The sequence below is a fragment of the Arvicola amphibius genome, chromosome 9 (assembly GCF_903992535.2).
Source record: "Arvicola amphibius chromosome 9, mArvAmp1.2, whole genome shotgun sequence".
NCBI classification, from domain to species: domain Eukaryota; kingdom Metazoa; phylum Chordata; class Mammalia; order Rodentia; family Cricetidae; genus Arvicola; species Arvicola amphibius.
This window is the reverse complement of record NC_052055.2, coordinates 114,755,304-114,775,494: the sequence shown is the minus strand read 5'-3', so window position 1 is coordinate 114,775,494 and position 20,191 is coordinate 114,755,304. Positions and strand designations below refer to the sequence as shown.

Here is a 20,191-nt window from a genome sequence, read left to right as displayed (position 1 = left end):
GAGGCTGGGATCTTCCCTCAAGCTCCGGCTCACATTCTGGAGCGACCGGTGGTGTCCTTGCTTAACTACAGCGGCGCACCTTGTACGACACCCAGCGCACTTTCCCCAACACCAGCGTGGCGAGAAAGGAGCTGCTCTGCAAACCCCGGGCTGTTATTACTCCCTGTGCCCAGACTTAAATTGTCTTACCCACACCAAACCAAACTACGCCCAGTTCTTGAGGACTCACAAATCAGCCGCTGTGATCTCGACAGAAGCCCCCTTGACAGTCATCTTCTATTCGTTTATGTAATATTCAAGGATATAATTATAATAAGGACAGCTGCCATAAACACGCTTGGGACAAACACAGCTGACACACAGGGGTGGGAAGACAAGTGCTCTGGGGTGCTGGAGGACTACCGCTATCCTGGGAAGGCACGCTTTACAGGGAGAATGGAGAACTCCCATCCTCCGCTCGCCAGTTTCAATAAGGCTTGCAAATGATTTTGCATTTTATTTATCACAAACCCTGCAAGTGTCTGAAAATTGATAGAAAATGCAGGGTTTCCTGATTTGGCTTAGAAAAACATGACTATGTTTGTGGTATTTTTGCAAACAAAGTCATGAGGGCCCTGGCCACTGGATTAGCTTTTTCATGTTTCCCTTACAACCTTCCTGACTTGCAAACTGGCAGCAGGTCCTCCTTCTTTGCCACCTCCAAGTGCTCCCTCTCTCTCTCTCTCTCTCTCTCTCTCTCTCTCTCTCTCTCTTTCTCTTTCTCTCCCCTCCTTCCCTCCCTTCCTCCCTCTCTCCTAGAGTCCAAGTAGATATTATAATGTACAAGAGTGTGTATATAGTGACCCAGTTCCCCAGACAGCCCCTAACCCAACCAAAGGCTCTGCTACAGCTAGGCAGGCCACAGTGGCCTATTAGTGTCCTACTAAAGGACGGTAAGATCACTAGAGAGACCCTTTCCTGTATCTCCATGACTCTGGCCAGCCACATCTTCTGGCCCATAGCAGCCACCAAGGTTGACCAGACAAGGGGGGATAGCTTCACTGGGAACACTGACTCAAAAGGAAATCTGGCCAGGACTGAAGAGGTAAAGATGAAGAATTTGACCTATGGAGGAGAAGGAGGGAGAAAAGATAGCCAAGAGGTAGGGTCTTTAATGAGCGCCACATTAAATGGTGTGCTACCTGGGGGAGCTGTGGCCTGGGGAGGCTAACTTTGTTTAATCAGGTCCTTGGGTTGGGGAGATAACCTTTATACTGGACCTCGGCAAATTCCTGCCCTTGTCTGAGATATCCATAATCTAGCCCTGCTTCCCAAAGCCCCTTTCTTCTCTTTGCTCTTTGGAACACAAGGTGCACCTCCCATCTATCTACCTGCTTCCCCTTCTTCCTCGTTCTGCCCCACAGCCCTCTTCTGGACCCATCTAAACTTACTCTTAAGTTTAGACTCAGTTCACATAGCCAGTGTGATGCTGGGATCCTCCTCAGGGCAGAGAAGGGCAGGAAATGCAGGAAAGTGCATATTGTCAGCGCGAGATCCACCTGTGGCTAGTTAGCTGCCTGGGGCCTTCGCCAACAACAGGTCACTCCTGTGAGCATCTGCACCTGCAGTTCCTTCTAAACCTTGATAAACAATCTTGGTGAGGTCCTTAAGAGGCACCGGAAGTCAGAGGCGGATATCTCAAAGAAACAGAACCAAACTAAAACAAAAAAAGAGGCTTACTGAGCATTCTTATACCATGATGAGCAGAAGGAGAACACCCAGGAGGAATTCTCAGGGAGTGAGGGGTGGGGCTCAGGACGGCATCGGGCCGTAGATAAGTACTGTGAAGTTCCAGCCATGGAGGAGCACTGGCCTGACCACAGGGGGAGCTTAGGAGGGGGAAGAGCTCTACCGCTGTGCACTCTGAGGAAGAGGCAGATCAACACAAGTATTTCCAAAGAAGAGGGCTCCAGGGCCCTGCTGCAGACGCCCACGAGTGTAGCACACCAGCAGGTGACAGTGTGGCCACATGACCAAGCTCTCCTGGGAGTATTATGGCAAGCACACTATGCTCAGTGGACTTTCCGGTTACTGCCTTTCTAACGGGCACCTCAGGCCAGGACTGGGCCCCTCTGTTATCCTTCTATCTATAACCTGGTCATTGAGCTTAATCTGCTTAGTCTGTCACCTGGACAGCAGCAGTGACCTCACAGGGTCCCTTGCTGTCACCCATGTCCTTGGTGCTCCACCAGCAGCTAAGGGTTTCTTATTGGACATAAGGCAACTGGTGTCTCCCTGCTGTGCTTCTTAAAGCCGTCTTTCTGTCTCTTGCCATTTTAGTTCAGAGCCGGGGTTGCGGTCTTGCCAGGGCCCAGGGGCTCTGCTGTGGCACACTCTTCACCTGCCTCCCTGCCCCCACTCCCTCCTTTGCTCATCTCCCCAGTGATCTCTATCATGAAGGGATCCCTCTCAACTGAGGACAACTGTGCCCTCCATCTCTGTCGAAGCCTGTGGACTTTTGTTCAGAGACATCTTCCATCCAATGGTTTAGATGTCTCTTCCTTACAAGCAAAACCAATCACCCTGACCCAAATATCCAAGTCTAACCTCACGGTACCGTTTCTTTCCACGACATGTCACTGCATAGATCGTGTACAGTGGGTGCTAACCCCTTTCTGAATCATGATCAATGACGTAAGCAGCACAGAATGACTGAGCTAGGGATGGGAGAAGGGATATCTGAATACCCCTTCCCCTGGATGGCATGCTGTCCTGCTGAGGAGTGACCAGGTTTATAGTCTGGGACATCCTTTATCCTGTATATTTTGGGGGGCTGTTGCTGCCTTCCCTATATACACTCCAAGCTGTTTTGAAGTCCTTCCCCAACCCGCAATGGGCCTGTTCTCCCGTCTTTAGCACTGACCTTCTTCCTGTGCCAGTGTCAGAGACATCTCTAAGCCCTAGAGGCTAAGGGCCAGGGGCTGTAATGCATCCTGAGCCAGAACATACCTATAACCTGATACCATGGATGTGTGTGTGTGTGGGGGGGCTGATCCAAGGAACCCCAAGAGCTGGGTCAGAGAGGAGGGTGCTGGTATATAATTGGAAAGCTTCCTGGAAAAGGCAGGTGGAATCGGGGAAACAGGAGTGGCCCCACCAAAGCCTCTGTGCAGTCCCAGCCACAGGGCAGGCTCTCTCTCTCTCTCTCTCTCTCTGTGTGTGTGTGTGTGTGTGTGTGTGGTGTTATCGCAGAGGAAATCGATGCCTGGCATCAGCCCAGTGTTTAAGGGAAATGAATAGATTTTGGCCGAGGACAAAGAGAGTTTGATTAATCAGAAATTGGATAATAGAGGCAACACTCTAATTATTTTTCTTCCCAGCATTTATCAAGAAATATGTTTGCAGTGCATATCAGAGGTAACAGAGTGGGTGAGGGGGCAACTCTGCTGCAGCAAATGTCCGACTGAGGATAGACCATCTGCACCTACACTCATGTCGGGGATGGACGTGAGGCTCCTGGACGCAGGTTCACAGGGCAATTGGAGGCGGGGAGGGGGGAGAGGGCAGGTGAACAGGTCTGAGCATGCGCACGACCTGGGCAACTAAGACCCTGAGGACACGCCATGAAGAGTGGAGTTCGGGGAGGAGGCACAGGGCCAGGTCATCCGTCAGCATGAACCCCCACCCTCACATACAGACTACTGTTAACCTGTCCCAGAGGCCCCCTTTCACCTGGCTCTGCCTACCCAAGCCCAGCATGGATAGAGGGCAGAAGGGCACACACTACCACTTCAGGTCAAGCTGTTTCTCACAGAGGTCTAGGACTTGCTGAAGCCAGGTTGTTAAAAGGTTGTTAAGTCTATCTTGCCAACCCTCATCTAGGAGAACCTTCCAGGGCTCCCCCAGCAGCTAGGGGGGTTTCCCACTTTCACCCTGGTCACTTTCTCCATGGTCAGGTCAGGACAGTGAGTCTCTCAGAGTCTAGGGCTCACACACCTTGTCATGCTCCGGTCACTCTGCCTCCTTCTCCCACGTTATCCCTACTCCTGCAATACCTCCTGCGGAAACCCGTAGTTTAGCGCTCTCTTCCCACCATAACCCGGTCCACTCAAACAGGCGGGCTTCTTAGGGTTCCACACAGGAATGAGACTTATGCCTGAGAGGAGCTTGGCCTTGCTAAGTGGCCTCTCTGATTCACTAGCTCATTCATTCATTCGCCCGGTCCACACAGTGAGGCTGCTATGGGGCAGGGAGGGAGACAAGACATCAGTGGACAGAAGGGACAGTCAACGACAGTGGCCCAGCTGCTTCAGAGACTCCAGATGCCAATGACAGGAATGTTGAGAGTGAGGATTCCTTTCCTGTGTGTGTGTGTGTGTGTGCGTAAGTGTGCTCATGCATGCATACATGCATGGGGGAAGGGGTCAGGGCCACATACATCCCCAAGTAAGGAGATATAGAATGAGTCAAAGCTGCCAGGCAACAGGCAGGCTGTAATAGCCGGCTGGCTAGCTGCCGGCAGGCACCTTTCCACCCTGCCTGGTGAACTTCTTAAGGATTATCACTAGCCAACCGTGACTGTTTCCCTCTGAACTATGACACGGCCTTAGAGTCCTCTTCGCCACAGCGTGCTTTAGGCGGCCACGCTGAATCTGGAACAAGAAAGGAAAGCTTTCCGTACCCTCCACTCAGCCCAGAGTCTCTGATTTAAAAATGAGGGTAGGGAGGAGGTTTGGTAAGATAGCTCAGCTGTAGAGGGTTTGCCTGTGTGTGCAAAGTACCCCTAGTACTGCAAAAATTAAACAAAACTGAGCAAATAAAATAATATAGGTGAGGCGGGTAGTGGGGGAGGATAAGAGTGTTTCAGGTCACTCTTGCTAGCAGCCCTGCTGACCTGACCTGATACGCTGTTTTCAGATCTGGGACCACTTAGCCACTGACTGAGCCGCTTTCCTTCCATCGGGATCTTGTTTCGTCCCCCAGGGCAGTTTCCCACGATTCACCTCTCCTGCATCACTTCCCTGTAAATTCCACTTCCTCGTTTTATCAAGGTTCCACTGAGGCACACCACATCACCAAGGAGCCAGGTGTCAGTCTGAGGTGTCTGACCCAGCCTCAGCAGCTAGGCAACTGACTGGTGTCTGTCTGGCACGTGAACCATGGCCAGGTCTGACGGGGCCCAGCTGGTGGTTTGTGATAGGTGTTCATCTCTCTTTGGAACAAAGGGCTAAGCCGGGGCCACCATTCTTCACACCAGTTAGCACATGCCAACCCTCTGCAAGAACGGGACTCGAGGGACAGACTGAGGTACAACCACTTACTGGGGGGTTGTTCCCCAAGAACAGATTTCCTGGGAGTTATTCTTATGTTCAAGTCTCACACCTCTTTCATTCAGACCCAGGAAACAATAAACAGCAAATAAAGGAAATAAATAGGTCAGACTGTGGTGACTGGCAAGGGGTGGGGGGAGAAGTGGGAGGGGCATAGACACATGCCTAGGGTGTGAATAAGGTTATAGTGAGGTCCCAGCCAGACTCGAGCAAGCATGGGGTCAGAGATGTAAAAATTCTCTCAGTGTGTGGCCCTATGTGAAAGCCACGACAACTGCAAGGCCCATTCTGTCCTGTGGAGAAATCTGGCCCACAATGCTGATGCCAGGAGTCAGGCAACTCACTTTAGGCAGGATCTGAGAAAGCGGAAAGACGGCGGGTGAGGCCAGCTTCCATGCTGAGTGCCCAACCTGGCAGCAGACCCTCAGCTCTCTACAGTTAGCCTACAAGGAACGTCACAGTCTGCTTACTCCTCTCACCCCTTTAGAGAAAAGGAAAATGTGGTCCAAAGGGGTAAAAGGGCTAAGGAAATAAGTCCAGTCCTGGAGCTGCACACCCCATCACCAGACGTGGAGCCAGAACGAAAGGGCTGGATGGGAAATACCCAGGTTTGCTGCAACTCCACCGCTCTGGCTGGAGCACAGGCCAGAGCCTGAGAGCTAGCAGCAGGTCCACCCCTGGCTCCAGGCCTATGGGTCCAGCCAGGTAGCCTCCAGCATGCTTCCTGTGGCCTACTGGGGGATAAAGTCAGTCTACAGAGTAGGAAGCTGAGCTATCCCCAGGCTGCTGAGACTCCCAGGTTCCCTAATGCCCTTCCTGAGCCTGGTTTGTCAAGGGCAGTGGCTTTCAGGGTCTACTGAGGCACTGAAGGACCCCACACCGCCACACCCATCAGGTCTCAGGTCTCCTCAACTAAAACTGATGTAGAAACAGGTCCCTCCACCACTGTGAGGGGATAACAAACATCGCCTGACCCCTGGGAGGCATGTGGCTGTGAAATACAGGGCAGATTTGGTAAGTTCTCCTTGGGGACGTCCATGTTTGGGCTCTAGGGAAATCTTAACTTCAGTCTACATCCCTCCGACTCAACTCAGCAAAGGACCATGACACCTGTGGCGCACGGGACACTCTCTCTGAGGAATCAGGATTCAGGCCAGGCCCATGCAGGAATCCTGTCCTGGCGGTTCTCCATCCTAGGAGAAGGGGTCTCTCTCTCTCAAAAGGCCTGCTTTGACCACAGCCCACGCCAGCATGGCCATGGCCACAAGAGCCCTGGGGACAGGATGTACCTCTAGCTGGATTCTGCTAGAAGGAACGTTGGGGTTGACACCGGAAGGCCCCTCCCCGCACTGTGGCTTTTGACAATCTAGCTTCCTAGCACTTCTTGATGGGTTCTCCAGGGACATCGCTAAAAGAGACGTATACCTTAATTTAGAAGTGAATAACTCAAAACTCTGTGATGTAGCAGGCTTTTGTGGAGAGAGAGAAAAAAAAAAAAAACTCACGGCAGCCACTGTATGAAGCTGCCAGCCACATCTGCCCCGTGTTTGACTGTGGGTGGGCTCCAAGATGTACCTCCCGCTACCTGCCGTCTTGGGTGGCTACTGGCCACTGAGGACAAAGATGGAGGTGGGAAGAAATGATAACGGACAGGGAGCAAGTTTTAATGAGTGGCTCTGGGATCCCTAGCCAGGAGATCAAAGGCAAGATCACAGGCTAGTCCTGACTGACCCCACACAGCCGATCTCCCCACTCTGGGGAAGGAAAAACGGAGCGGAGGGAGGGCAGCAGGCACGTCACAGGACAACTTGTTAGGCCTCTTTCTCTGCCCACTACAACTGTTCCTACAGTCTCCAGAAGTAGGCCTGCTTCACGGGCATACACATAGGTGGCTATACAGGGTCCTTAGTCAAGCCTGATGCTGAGCTGTGGCCATTTTGAAATGCTTACTAATTTCTTACCAAACCCCAATCAGTAGCATAGCCAGGGCGTCCTACGGCGCTCAACCCCACTGTTGAATACAGAACACCTCCCCTGATGTGGGAGGTGATGTATGCTGTGGATATGTTTATTGCCATTGGTTAATACAGTAACTGCTTTGGGCCAATGGCTTTACAGAATATAGCTAGGCTGGAAAATCTATCTATCTATCTATCTATCTATCTATCTATCTATCTATCTATTGAGTAGATGGAGTCAAAGGAGAAACCATGTAGCTGGCGCAAAGGTAAACCATGACTCTCATGGTAAAATATAAAATAATGGAAATGAGTTAATTTAAGATATAAAAGTTAGCTAGAAATATGCTTAAGCTAGTGGCCAAACAGTACTGCAATTAATATAGTTTCTGTGTGATTATTTCGGGTCTAGGCGGCTGGGAAACAAACAAGTGGTCTCTGCCTACACCCCTCCCACCCCATATCCTGGGATGCCTTCTTCAGCATCCTGATGGACCATCCCAAGGGTGTTCCCACCTAACCAGTCTGTCAATTCTCCTACCTCACCCTTATCCTCTCAGGTCCTATCCACCTTGGGCCTTCAGCGACCTCATTGGCCCACAGCTTCCTGGACACTTCGATGCCAACAACTCCACTGACTCTAGCTCTGACCACGACCTGGTCAATACCTGCCCGAGTCTCATCAGATTCCCAAGTTTCTTCCTCTTGCAGGGGTCTTGGTGAGCCTCCTTCCTTAGCCGGGCCAGCGATATCCTTCTAGTGGCTCAGACAAAATCCCAGAGCTCCCGCCTGACTCATACCCTTCTCCAGTCCCTCGCCCGAAATACTGCGTCACCCCCAGTGTTCTCAGGGTCTCATCCCAGCCCAGTCTACTTTTCTTTTACTTAGAGAATCATAGCTCTTTGGTAGTGGGGATGGAACCAAGGGCTTCCCTGTTTGATGATTCTCTCCCGCTTAGAGCTATACACCCAGCAGAGCAGAGCAGCTTTAAACACTCCAACTGTTCCAGATCTTCCTCTGTTCTACCCTGTGCTCCTCACACTGGAGTGTGAGCCTTACCTGGCCCAGTTTTAAGACCCTACCCATATGCTTGCATTGGGTTCCGGCCACCTATTCTTTTCTTTCACGTGTACATATGAACATGTTTGTGTACATGTACACACATACACATGGAGGACATCTCTCTGAGTGTTGTACACCTTGTTTTTTGAGAAGGTCTCTCATGGGCTTGGGTTTTGCCTGGTTAGGCTACACTGGCTGGCTAGCTAGCCCCAGGGACTTGCCTGTTTCTAGTCCTCATGCCCAACCCTGGAATTACAAGGATGCACCTCACCACATGGTTTTGTTATGTGGGTCCTGGGGATGGAATTCTGGCCCTCATGCTTGAGTGGCAGGGCTTTACTGACTGAGCCTTCTTCCCCCAGCCACTGCACTTTGAACTTTTGAGACAAGGTCTTGCTATATAGCTAAGGTTGGCCTCAAACTCACCACCGTCTTGCCTCTTCTCTTGCGCTTCTCCTCCAGTGTGGATACATTAAAATGGATGGCTGATGTGGGGACCACGGACAGCACTGTTAGGTCTTTACTGATGAGAACGAGAAGGGTCAGAGGAGATGGGTCTGTACTATAGGTAACAGGACCAGGGCCTGTCTCCATGGCTTCTGAAGCCTACACCGGAGTTCCTGCTTAATGGCTCTCAGTCACTGAAAGCCCTGGTGCTCCTGGGCCCTCCTTAGGCTACATAGAGTACAGCGTGGCCTCTGCCTGCCTGGAGCAAACTTTTGAACTTTTGGAGTCTGTCTGGAACACTTTTTCTTTTTTTAAAATCATGTTCCTTACAGGCTGCCCCAGGCTTGGACACCCTAGGTTTCCTTCCTAGGGGCTTTGGGAGACCAGTGGGCTATCTGCTTCCTCCAGAGTTTCCATGAGCAAAGCCACAGTCAGCAGCAGCTAACGCACCTCTGCAGACACCCAGCGCTTTTGGTCTTGAGGTGGCATAGGCATGCTCTGTCCTTGCCTCCAGGGGAGGAAGCACAGACGTCTGCCTGCGTGCACGCACACACACTTGCAAGCACACTGTCATCCAGGTTCACATACCACACTACTGAGTAGCTAGACTGAAGAGACATTCTCAAACTATCTGCAAGAAGACACCCTCTCCCAGCAGCCTCCGTGCAGGGGCCTCCTGGCAGTGATGTCTGTATCCGGCCACCCAGAAACTGCTGGACTCTCCATAGGATCTCCTGAGGGGCAGACTGAGACACTTTTCTTTCTTTCTTCTTCTTTTTAAAAAAAATCTGTAGGGACCAAAAGGTCTAGGAGGTTGGAAACAGAAGAAAGAATCTATTCTCTATGCTTCAAACCCTGAGTTCCATAGCAGGTTCCTGGAATGGGTCAGGGCAGGAGGGACAGATCATGTACTACATGAGGGCAGGCAGGCTGTGTTCTTGCTGCGGCACTCTGAGCCTCAGCCAATACCCAGTGTGTGTGTGTGTGTGTGTGTGTGTGTGTGTGTGTGTGTGTGTGTGTGTGTGTTTATCTTTCATGGTGGGCACACTATCAAGATGAGTAAGAACCGGGTCTTTCTGACAGAAAATCATAAAAACATCTCTGGGAACAAGAGAGCAGATCTAGGGCAGAAGGTGATGGCATTGGCCTCCTAAGGGGGAAGAACCAGGTCTACTCATAACCCGCCTCACAGAGGAGCGTCTGGGAGAGGAGTACCTGGGAAGAATTTTATACCAAATGCCAGCATCTCTTCCCGTCTAGAGGAGAAGGCAAACGGAAGGGGGCACCACTGTGTCCAAGCATGGGGCAGCCCTCTGTAGCTTCCTGGGTCCCTCAATGGTCCCTACTGTACCGCTGCTTTTTATCCTCCCCAACTCCAGACTCACCAGCTAAACACTGTCTCCTTCAAAGCAGGTGACTTCATCGTGGCTAAGAAGGGGGCAGGGTGGGTTGGTTACCCAGAGCCCTGGCTCTACCAGAGACAAGGTGCATTGTTAGGGCAGACCCAGGTGGCCAGGAGCCCTCTCTGCTCTCTGAAGTTCTTTCTGTAACACAACTCAGTTCCAGGGGGTGGTCAGAGAACCATTCCCTTTTATAGACCCAGAGGCTGTAGGCTCCACTGAGACAGCCTAACAAACAATGGTGTGTGGCCATGGTGTCTCTGCCCACTTCCCTTCATGTGTGTCTCTGGCCTTTCACCCACCTCCCACCTCTCCCTCACACCTCTGACCCCCCCCCCCCCATATACCCTGGGCTTCCACCCAACCCCGCAGCCTCAGCAACCAACTCTCCATTCATTCTCTCCCCTCTGCCCACATTGCTCATTCTGACTGTGCCCGTGTCCTTCAAGCTCCAGTTCAAATGTCACATTGCCCATAGGCAGGTCTGACCTAAGCTTAGGGGAATCTCTCTCAGGCCCCTCCCAAGCCCCCTGCACCACACCGAGGGCCTGGTTATCAGAGCACAGCCATATTTCTCCCATAAGAAGGCAAATCAGTCCTGGGAGGGCAGGCCCAGTCCACTCCCACCCTTCCACCTCAGCACCGGGCCCTGGGGGAGCCAGCACTCAGTAAATGTTTGCTTAATTGAATCTGGCCAAGCAGCTTCCTCTAGACCAGGGCCAGGTTAGCAGAACTAGATGATTCCTAGTGCGGGGAAAACCACTGGGCAGAAAAGAGTCTGTCAGGGCTCAGGTGTCTTGCCCCAAACCCCTCCCCAGACAAGGCGACCTCGGTTACCAGGCTGGTCCCTCCACCCTGAGACTCAGACTCCAGGGAACCCTGGTCTCACTTGGCACCGCTTTCCCATCCTCCTCTCTGTAACAGGATCCCCAATTCCCGGCCTAGGCAGATTCCTGCCATCCTCATCCAGACAGGCTCAGCACCTCCCTAAAGGCAGAGCCCCCATAGTTCCACCGCAGGATCCCAAGCAGAGGCCCTCACACCCCTCCCCAAACTCCCCACCGCCTTTTAAGGGAAAAAAATATTGAGCCAGGAACACATTACAATCGCAGCAGGTCGATACTCATCTCTGGCTCCAAATGCCTCCAAGGAACCTGCTCCCTTGCAAGAGCGATGACCGAGAACAGCGAGCTGTTGTACCCGGGCCTCAGGGCCCTCTCTTCCCTTTCTATCAAGGCCAAGCGCCGGAGCTCCTGACACCTGCGGCTGCCTGCACCCCTGGCCCCCGGAGAGAGACCCCCGCCTGGCGTCGCTCCCGCAGGTCGCCCGCCTGGGCTCCGCACCCGCAGCTGCTCAGGGCTTGCAGTGGCCCCACACCACCCTCGGCGCCCCCTGCCCAATCTCGTCAGGCGGCGGTCAGCCCATCCAAGGGTTACTGGGCCGCCGTGCCTCCCTCCCCAGGCACCTGTCTGGGCCGTGGCCACCCCTGCCCACCTCGCAGACAACCCCACCCTCGCGGCTCTTCTACCCGGCGGGGCATCCCTGTCTCTGCACCCCTAATCCTATAGCTCTCGGGTCCCCCAGCACAAAGGCCCCAAGCTCGGGCCCGAGTGGGGGTGGGGTGAGCCCCAGCCGCGCCCCCAGCCCAGGGTTCAGCTGTGCGCGCCGGGGCCGCTGGTGCGCTCACTCACTCACCTCCCGGGCGCGGCTTCGTGCGTCTGTCGAGCTGCACCCGGCGGGGCGGGGCCCGCGAGCGTGGGGCTGTGGCGCCCTGGTTCTGCACGACGCGGGTGCTGGCGCCCGCGCGAGGACGTGACCGGTCCGCGGGTGGCACACACGCTCCGCTGCCCTGGCTCCCTCCTCCGCCCTCCCGCGCCGCCCGCAAGCGGGTCCACCCGCTCCGCACCGCGCCGCCGCCGGCAGGGGGCGGAGTCGCGAGCGCAGCCCGTTGCCAGGCCAACCGCAGGCGGGGTCTGCCGCTCGCTTGCCCCGCACCACGCGCTGTCGCCGGACCACTAGCTCCAGCTCATTTTCCATTGGTCGATAGTGACCGACGGACGTACAAACAGTCCAATAACGACGGACGTGGGCGGGGCCGCGGCTGTGTGCGCGCTGCCGTACCGCACGCGCTGCTGGCTCCGGAGACTGTAGCACTGCACTGCGCTTAGCCTCGCCGAAGCCACTTCTAGCATCTTGGGAAACCCACCCAGAGAGCTTCGTAGCCCTGGTTCCTTGCACCCTGCTTGCTCCTTAGTCTCTACCTCAATGGTGTTCGAACTCAGCCCCGGCAACCTACTCTCCCACCCGTCTCTTTGCGAAGTGTTGTCTGTCCTGGCTTCCTTGGATCGTCTCAAAAATCCTTTAGGGAGCTTGAAAACGCTGATGGGTTGGCTAAGCTGGCGAGGTTCGCGGAACATGTCATTCGTCATCTCTTCTGCTCTCCTTTGCAACACGTAGGGGCACTTTTAGGAGACCCTCCTACCCCACCAGAGAGAAACCCAAGGGAACTAGACCAGTCCCCGCCTGCTTTGGAGACTCCCCTAGAGACCTCGGACCCTTGACAAAAAGCACCTAAGTGCAGCAGGCTGTGAGATTCCGCCAATAGGAGAAGCTCATGTGTGGGTCTTGGCTGGAGGCATCTCATTCCAGTACAAGAAAGACTTAGACCAGGGGGCATCAGAGTAGTGCCCCTTCTGTCTTTTCCATTCTTGTAACCCTGAACATACTATGTGTCTTGGAGTCCATGAGCACATGTTGATACCGGCCAGTCGTATGCTTTGGAATGAGGACACCATCCCACCGTCTCCCTGGGAATGGTTCTTCTGCTATTAAGTGGAGACTGTTTTCCTGCATATCCGGGGTGGGGGTGGCAGGGTGGGGCAGTCCACTTGTGAAAGTGCTGCCTAAAGTTGTAGGGAATGAACAGGTTGCTGGTTACGGATACTGCTGAGGCTAACCTAGACATACTACAATGCGTGGCCAATGAGGACTAAAGAAATGTGGCTAATGGATGAAGAACATGTCTACCAAGTCATCAGGCTGTGGGGCCAGTCTTCTGTCACTGGGACCTGGCTGAGCGTCAGTTACCTAATCTGTCAAAGAGGGTACTATACACTGCTCAGATGGTTAATGTACGTAGGACATAAAGGACCAGGGCTTGGAAGAGGCAGTTTGCACAGCAGGTTCAGGGGTCAGACTTCAGCCCGTTGCAGAGGGTAAAACCAATGCAATAATTAATTACCCCCTATAGCATTCTAGGTGCGGGAGCAGAGGCTAGCCCCTGAAGTCTGCCAGGGCTGATTACTGCCTTCTGGACCTGATCCTAGCGACTACCTCCAAGTGAGAGACTTTGGTCTCACCTGGTCTTTTCCTGGTGGCCTCGGCGTGCTCACCTGGTCTTTTTACTGGTGGTCCCCATGTGGGGTATACTTCTAGAATATAGCTCTGCACCCTTTTAGAAAACCCTGGAAAGGGGGTAGAAAGACAGCATGACCATTCATCCTTCTAGTATTGCAGTCATAGCCATCAAGTGGAGACTTTGGGGGCATAGGGAAAGGAGAGCAACCAAACCCTGGACTAGCTTTATAAAGATGCTTGGGCTAGAGCAATGGCAAGAGCAGGGATGGCCGGGTGTCAGAGAGAAGTGAGTTCCCAGGTGGGCACAAAGGAATGTGAGGTCTGTTGAGAACCTAGGAAAGACAAACTTGTCCACACTAGCGCCTACCAGACATGCAAGGATACTAGGAACAGTCACAGCTAGCTAATGGTACCATTGAGGACCAGCAGAGATATTTAAGACTGGCTTTTCCCACCCAAGAAAGTGAGTAGTAAGTATTGTATTATTTGAGCTAGGCGTGGCCTCACAGACAGGGCGAGCTGTGTTGCAGTGAATAATCAGATAATGAAAATATGGAGTAGTCCAGCTAGAGAAAATAAGAACAGGCTGAGAAGTCAGTCTCCAAGGCCTAGTGCGGGGTAGAGTCTGTTGCTTCTGTGGAATCACAGGGACACGTGTTCCCTAATGACTTGCCTGCCCCCACCCCCAGCTGGCTCTCCACCAGCCTTCCCAATACCCTGGTGTGGGCTGGAGGTGTCCTGCACCTCTCTGGTTTTTCAGCCCTCCAGGTCCTTGCCTTTAGAGATGGCACTGGTTCTGGCAGGGTCCGTTCTATGCTTTGCCTTTCTTTGCCTCCAAGACTCACTGATTCTCCTGTGGTGACAGCGGGTGGGTTTCTGCGGTATGGTTCCCTGTTTCTCATGTCTCCCATCCCCAACTTCAACATTGTGGATGGCACCCAGGTCAGTGAGAACTAGCCAGGCCTGCTACTCATCTTTTAGCCGAAAAGAAGCAATGTAAATGAGCAGAAAAAACACACCCGGCACAAAGTTTGTTTTTGATTTCCCCCCTTGGTCTCAAAATGAATCTTGGTCCTGGGGCTTAGTATTCCTAGGAGTGGTATCTGGAGACAGATGCCTGGGAAACAAAATCTGAGCTCCCGAGGGTCCTGATTTTGCCCTCAGCTGGCAAGTCCTTGGGCATTAGACTTGCTCTCTGGATCTCAATTCCTTACCGGGGGGGGGGGGGGGCTAGACAGAGGCAAAGAGAGTGCCTCTAATATTATAACGTTTCTAACTTCACCTCCCTTCATCCTTCCCCTAGCCTGTGTCTGTCTCAATTCAGGCAGCAGGGACACCAGTCTCCCCTCCTCAACACCCCGGGTTTCCAGAGAAGCTTAGACACAGGTCTAAGTCAGGGTAGAATCAAGTCCCAGTTAGAGAATGCACAGCTTCTACTGGCGTTGAACACTGAGGTCCATTTCGGTGCTGAAGAAACCTGGATCAGAGATTAGGTAATAGGTTCAAGTTACACAGCTGGGAAAAGACACATCTAGGCATCAAATCTAGGCTATGGAAGTCTGGGTGGGAAATAAAAAACAAACAAAAAAAGACCCCCCCCCCCCAAAAAATCCCAGTTCACTTGAAGCAGTGAGGAGGAAATTGGCTTCCCTGAGCTGTCCTGAGATCTTCCAGCACGAATGGGCAGAGCTAGTTGTCACACTCAGACACCCCAGGGAGAAGCGGGCTAAGAGCACCAGGGAACCTGAGGAGCAGTGAGAGCTGCTGAGATCCCTGCCCCACCTCTCTGCCCCATCACCACAGTCACCTGCCATCTGACATCCTCGGGGGACCGGGGAAGGAAAGCTGGGGTGATGCCCACAAAGAGGAAATTCCCTGGTGCTAATTGGCACTGAGAGACCTTTAGGCTAATTAACCTGTTCATTTGCCTCTCTAGAGTAAATTAGAGGGTTTAACTGGGGAGACCAAAAGAGAGATGTTTGCTGGTGGCTACCTCCTCAGGGGCAACGGGAGGCTTTGTAGTGGGCACAGTGGGCTGCTGAAGAGGCTTGGCAGTGTGACTGACTGCCAGGCGGTAGTCACAGGTGGCCCTTGTGTGGCAGGGAAGAGAGCTCCCTTTTGTTCCCTTTTCATTGCTGTGAATTGGGAAGGCTGCTCTGACAGCCCAGGGCTCTCCGGGTGCTGTCTGTGCCTGGTTCTGGATTCTCCAGAAGGAGAGGGGTAGGTCCCACTTATTGGGGTGCCCTCCCACTGTGCTGCTAGCATCTGCGCCCCATGGTTTGGTTGTAAGATGCCCCATCCCCACGGGTTCATGCACTGAGCATTCAGTCCTCAGCTAGTGACACTGTTTTAGGGAGATTTTTGGAACCTTTGGGGGGGGGTGGAGCCTAGCTGGAGGAATTGGGTCAGTGGGGGCATGCCTTAAAATTTATAGCCCGCCACCCCACCCCCATTTCTGTCCAATGTGTGTTTCCTGTTCTGCAGGTATATGAGTTGGTCAGGGGTCCAATCTTTGTGCTTCCACCACTACGGAGCCATATGTGGCTGTGCCTTCCCTACCACGAACGACTGTCCCCGCAGGGTTCATGTCACTTGTGTGTTCAGTCAGAACAGTGAGAATAGAAACCAGCACAGTCCTGCCCCAGGGATTCCCAAAACCCCTTGGCCAGAGTCCTGCCATTTTCAGATGGGGACACAGATCTTTAGGGGACAGGAGATGCTGTTTTCTTTCTCAGGCTCTATTCCAGGCTCCAGCAGCTTTGGCAAGGTTTGGATGGGAAAGGAAGCCCAGTGCTTCCCCACTACTCTGGAGGGAATTTGGTTGGTTTTCCTTTACCTATGACAAAATAACTTGAGAAAATTGATGTGGGATGCCCTTCTGTATATGTGTTGCTCTTATTGGTTGATGAATAAAGATGTTTCAGCCAATGGCTTAGCAGAGTAAAGCCAGGCAGGAAATCTGAACAGAGATAGAGGGAGAGAGAAGGTGGAGTCAAGGAGATGCTAAGTAGCCACTGAAGAAGAAAGATCCCAGAACATTACTGATAAACATAGCCTTGTGCCGATACATAGATGAATAGAAGTGGGTTAATTTAAGATGTAAGAGCTAGCTAGGAATATGCCTGAGCCATTGGTCAAACAGTGTTGTAGTTAATATAGTTAGTTTCTGTGTGATTATTCGGGTCTGGGCAGCCAGGAAACGACAACGCAGTCTCCAGTTACAGAAAATCAATGTAAAGGAGGGAAGATTTGCTTTGGCTCACGGTTTCCTAGGCTTCAGCCTATGTTCACATGGCTTCATGGCAAAGCATCTTAAAGTAGCTGGGGCAGAGCAGCACTGCCAACCTTATGGGTAGGTTGGGGCAAGGTGAGACAGAGAAAAGGGAGAAGGATGGGGAGAGAAAGAGGAAGAGGGAAGGAGGGGAAGGGGTGGTGGTTGGGAGCAAGACATAGTTTTCAAAGGCTCAACCCCAGTGACCTACTTCTAATAGACCCCACTTCTTATTAGCTCATTCAGTTATGAAGTAATCATGGATCACACCATCGATGAGGCTAATTAATGAAGTAAATGCCACCATGAGCCAATCACCTCTCAGCTGAGGCACTTATTGGGGACCAAGTCTTTAACCTGTGAACCTTTAGAGATAGTTTATGCCCAAACCTATCGGGGGTCTTAAGTACCAGCCTCAGTACCCCCTCAGGGCTCAGAATTGGATGTCTATGGCAGGTGAGGATCCGAGGGTAAAACTTAACTCAAGTACGTCACCTCTGCATCTTCTTTATTTTTCACGCAAGAGGAAGAAATGAAGGGAAGGGGGCGTGGAGGAGAGGAAGAATAAGAAGAGTAAGGGGAAGAATTAGGAGAAGAAGGAAGGAGGGTAAGGGGAAGAAGTAGAAGAAGTAGCGAGGAGGAGAAGAGTAGGGACTGATCTAGTTTTTACAGGCATAGTTGGAAAATTCCATAGGCAAGGACAATGATAATATGCCTATCAAAATCACAGAAAGGGGCAGGTAGAACCTGACAAAGCTGTACTCTGGAACCAGTGGCCCGGCCCAGGGAAAGGACAGCATTCAAGAGGAAGTACCTGACATCCCAAACCATTAGATAAAGCTACTAAACATCCCTGAATCCTGGATTCAACCAGCTCCTCACCTAATCTCTTTGGTGATAACCAGCTTTGGGGACACCAAGAATTGTTTGTTAGCAAAGGTGGGGCACCTTGCCATCCTGCTCAGTGACTGTCTTCTGTAGAAATTTCTATGTGTTCTGTTAGCAGGTAATTTTGTGGGACTGACTCTATGTAAATTTGACTGTTAGAACAAAAAGTGAATGCCATTGACCCAAAGCCTCGTGGTATGAGGGAATGGAGCAAGGTCACTCCGTTGCCCGTGTAGAAATCACACCGCTGAGGTGTTTTGGGAACAAATCCCATTTCGAAGGGAAGAATCATAGCTTCACAAGGTTTTTTACCAACACGACAGTGACTTTTCCAAAAGACAGGCATTTCTGCAGCCCTGTGAAACGGGCTGCTCCACGTGGACGTGGACACACACACTTCAGTGGATTTGTCTATTGGTCAGCTGTGCATTCACTGTATAGTCTTGTGGGCTCCAACACAAACCATAATAGAATGGCAGACAGAGGGTCTCTCTCTGTAAGCCCGGACCTTCAGCAGTGAGATGCAGCCTCTCAGGCTTCTGTGCACGGGCAACCAAAAGGCATCCATCTTCCGTCACTTCCAGGGCCTCCTGTCTCCAGACACCCTGCGTCTGTGAACTCTTTCTTGCCCACTCCTCGGATCAATCCCCTCACTTAGGCAGGCCAATTGGGGAAAGGACCCTTTAATAAATGCCCTTTCCTGTTCTGCAGGTGCCCGGGGCATCGTCAACAGTGGCCTGATCCCGTCACTAGTACGGAAGCTGCAGGTAGAGGAGGAACACATTCAGGAGATCATCTTGGACACTCTGGCACCATGCCTGCAGGAGGATGCCACTGAAGCTCTAAAAAGCCAAGCTGTGCCCCGCTTTAAGGAGAAGCTCCTTAGCGCCAACCCCCAAATCCGCAGCAAGGCTGCTCGGGCACTCATTGCCATCAGGTGAGGTCTGTTGTGTGTTGACTGAGTGGTCACTTCCTTGAGTCTTTGCTGAGGGTCAAAGTAGCAAACTCCTCCTGGCCTCTCAGTAGATCAGCGGTGGGGCTTTACCTAGCCGCGTCTGCCAGGGAACCCAAGAGCATCCATCCACGCATCCTCCCTCTGACTTCCTTGTGCCCTGGGGGAAGAGGACACTGGGTCAGAAGAGTACCTTTTCCATTAGTGTGGCCGTGATGCCTGAGATTGGCCTATATCCCAGGAAACTCTCTCGCGTTCCCATCCTGGACAAACCTAGCTAATCGGTCACTTCTCCATGAGGAAGACAAGCAGACAGACTCCAGTGATCATGACGATAGCCAGTGGTCATTAAGTATGCAAGCCTGTCAGGCACCGCCTAGAACGTCAACGGCAGCAGCTAGACAACTTCCAAGAAAGGAGACGTCCGCCTTTGGAGCGGAGAAAACGGAAGCATGTGTCCAGCCACTTGCTCGAGGTCACATAGCATCACAGTCTAAATCCTGGCCTGGAAACGGGGGTAGCACAGAACCTCCCCACAATTAGTCCTGTGCTTCTGGAAACCCCTTTGTCTGTGCCCACCTGCCCTCAGCTCGAGAGGGAGGGAAGGCCTTGCCATTCCTTAAGTCCTGGCTTTCCTTCTATCTGGGAGTCCTGCTAGAGGGCCAGGGTAGCATCTCTGGTGGGCCTGCCCCAGCCCCTGGGATGCTGGTTTGGAATGCTCACTATTACTCATATTCACCCGTATCTATGGCTGTCGGGTCTTTGGTAAGACATCCCCAGCCAGTGAAGCTCTGGCAACAGAACTTCATCAAAGTGCAGCTTCTGCCCTGTCCCTCTGGCCTCTCCCATCAGCCTGTGTTCCTTACCACCCCTTACTAATGTGTGTCACTCATGCAGTAGGTTTGTTCTCTTTGCTGCTGTAGACGAAGGGCTAGATAACAGGCTCCCAAATGTCACGTGCTCACTTGCCGAGGCAGATAAACTCAGCTTTTACCGTTGTGTCTGGACTAGTACCTGCCTTGTGTCACCAAGTAAATGAGCCCAGGACAGTCCTGCAGGTACACCCAGGACTCTTCGTTCCTGATAAATTGCCCCAGGGTCGATAAAGACTGACGGCCAATAGCAGCGCAGTATCACAGAGAAGTGGCTGCGGGATCTGTTTCCTAAACAGCCTTCCCGTAAAACACCTGAGGCGTCCCCGTAAAACACCTGAGGCGTCCAGAGTTCTGTAGGCAGTGAAGCGCTGAGACGGTGAGCAAACGGTCAAGTTGAAGGCTGTTTGTTGGGATGTCTGTGCGCTGTGTGGGACACAGCCTGTGAGGAGGGCTTCCTCGCCAGGAAATGCTGGCCCTCTCATGGCTGAGAAACTCTCGGGAAGTTCATTACCTTCATTTTCACAGCTTCATACAATGCTGGGACAGAGAGTTAAGCTGAGAGTTACCCGTGCCCGCAGGTGCTCGGCACTAAGCTACTCCCTGATTTGTGGAGCAGCTTGGTGCTTCCCTGGTAAAGAAGCCAGCTCAGGGTGAGGCAGATAGATAGTCTTG

At 52.5% G+C, this 20,191-nt stretch overlaps 1 protein-coding gene across 1 annotated transcript in view; it reads left to right on the top strand.

Annotated features, from left to right (window-relative positions):
* Positions 1-20,191, top strand: part of Rsph14 (radial spoke head 14 homolog) — a 73,276-nt gene that overhangs the window by 50,781 nt on the left and 2,304 nt on the right. Inside the window, exon 4 of the mRNA XM_038343242.1 lies at positions 18,404-18,629. Coding sequence (XP_038199170.1) covers positions 18,404-18,629 — 226 coding nt within the window. The remainder of the gene's footprint in view (positions 1-18,403; positions 18,630-20,191) is intronic.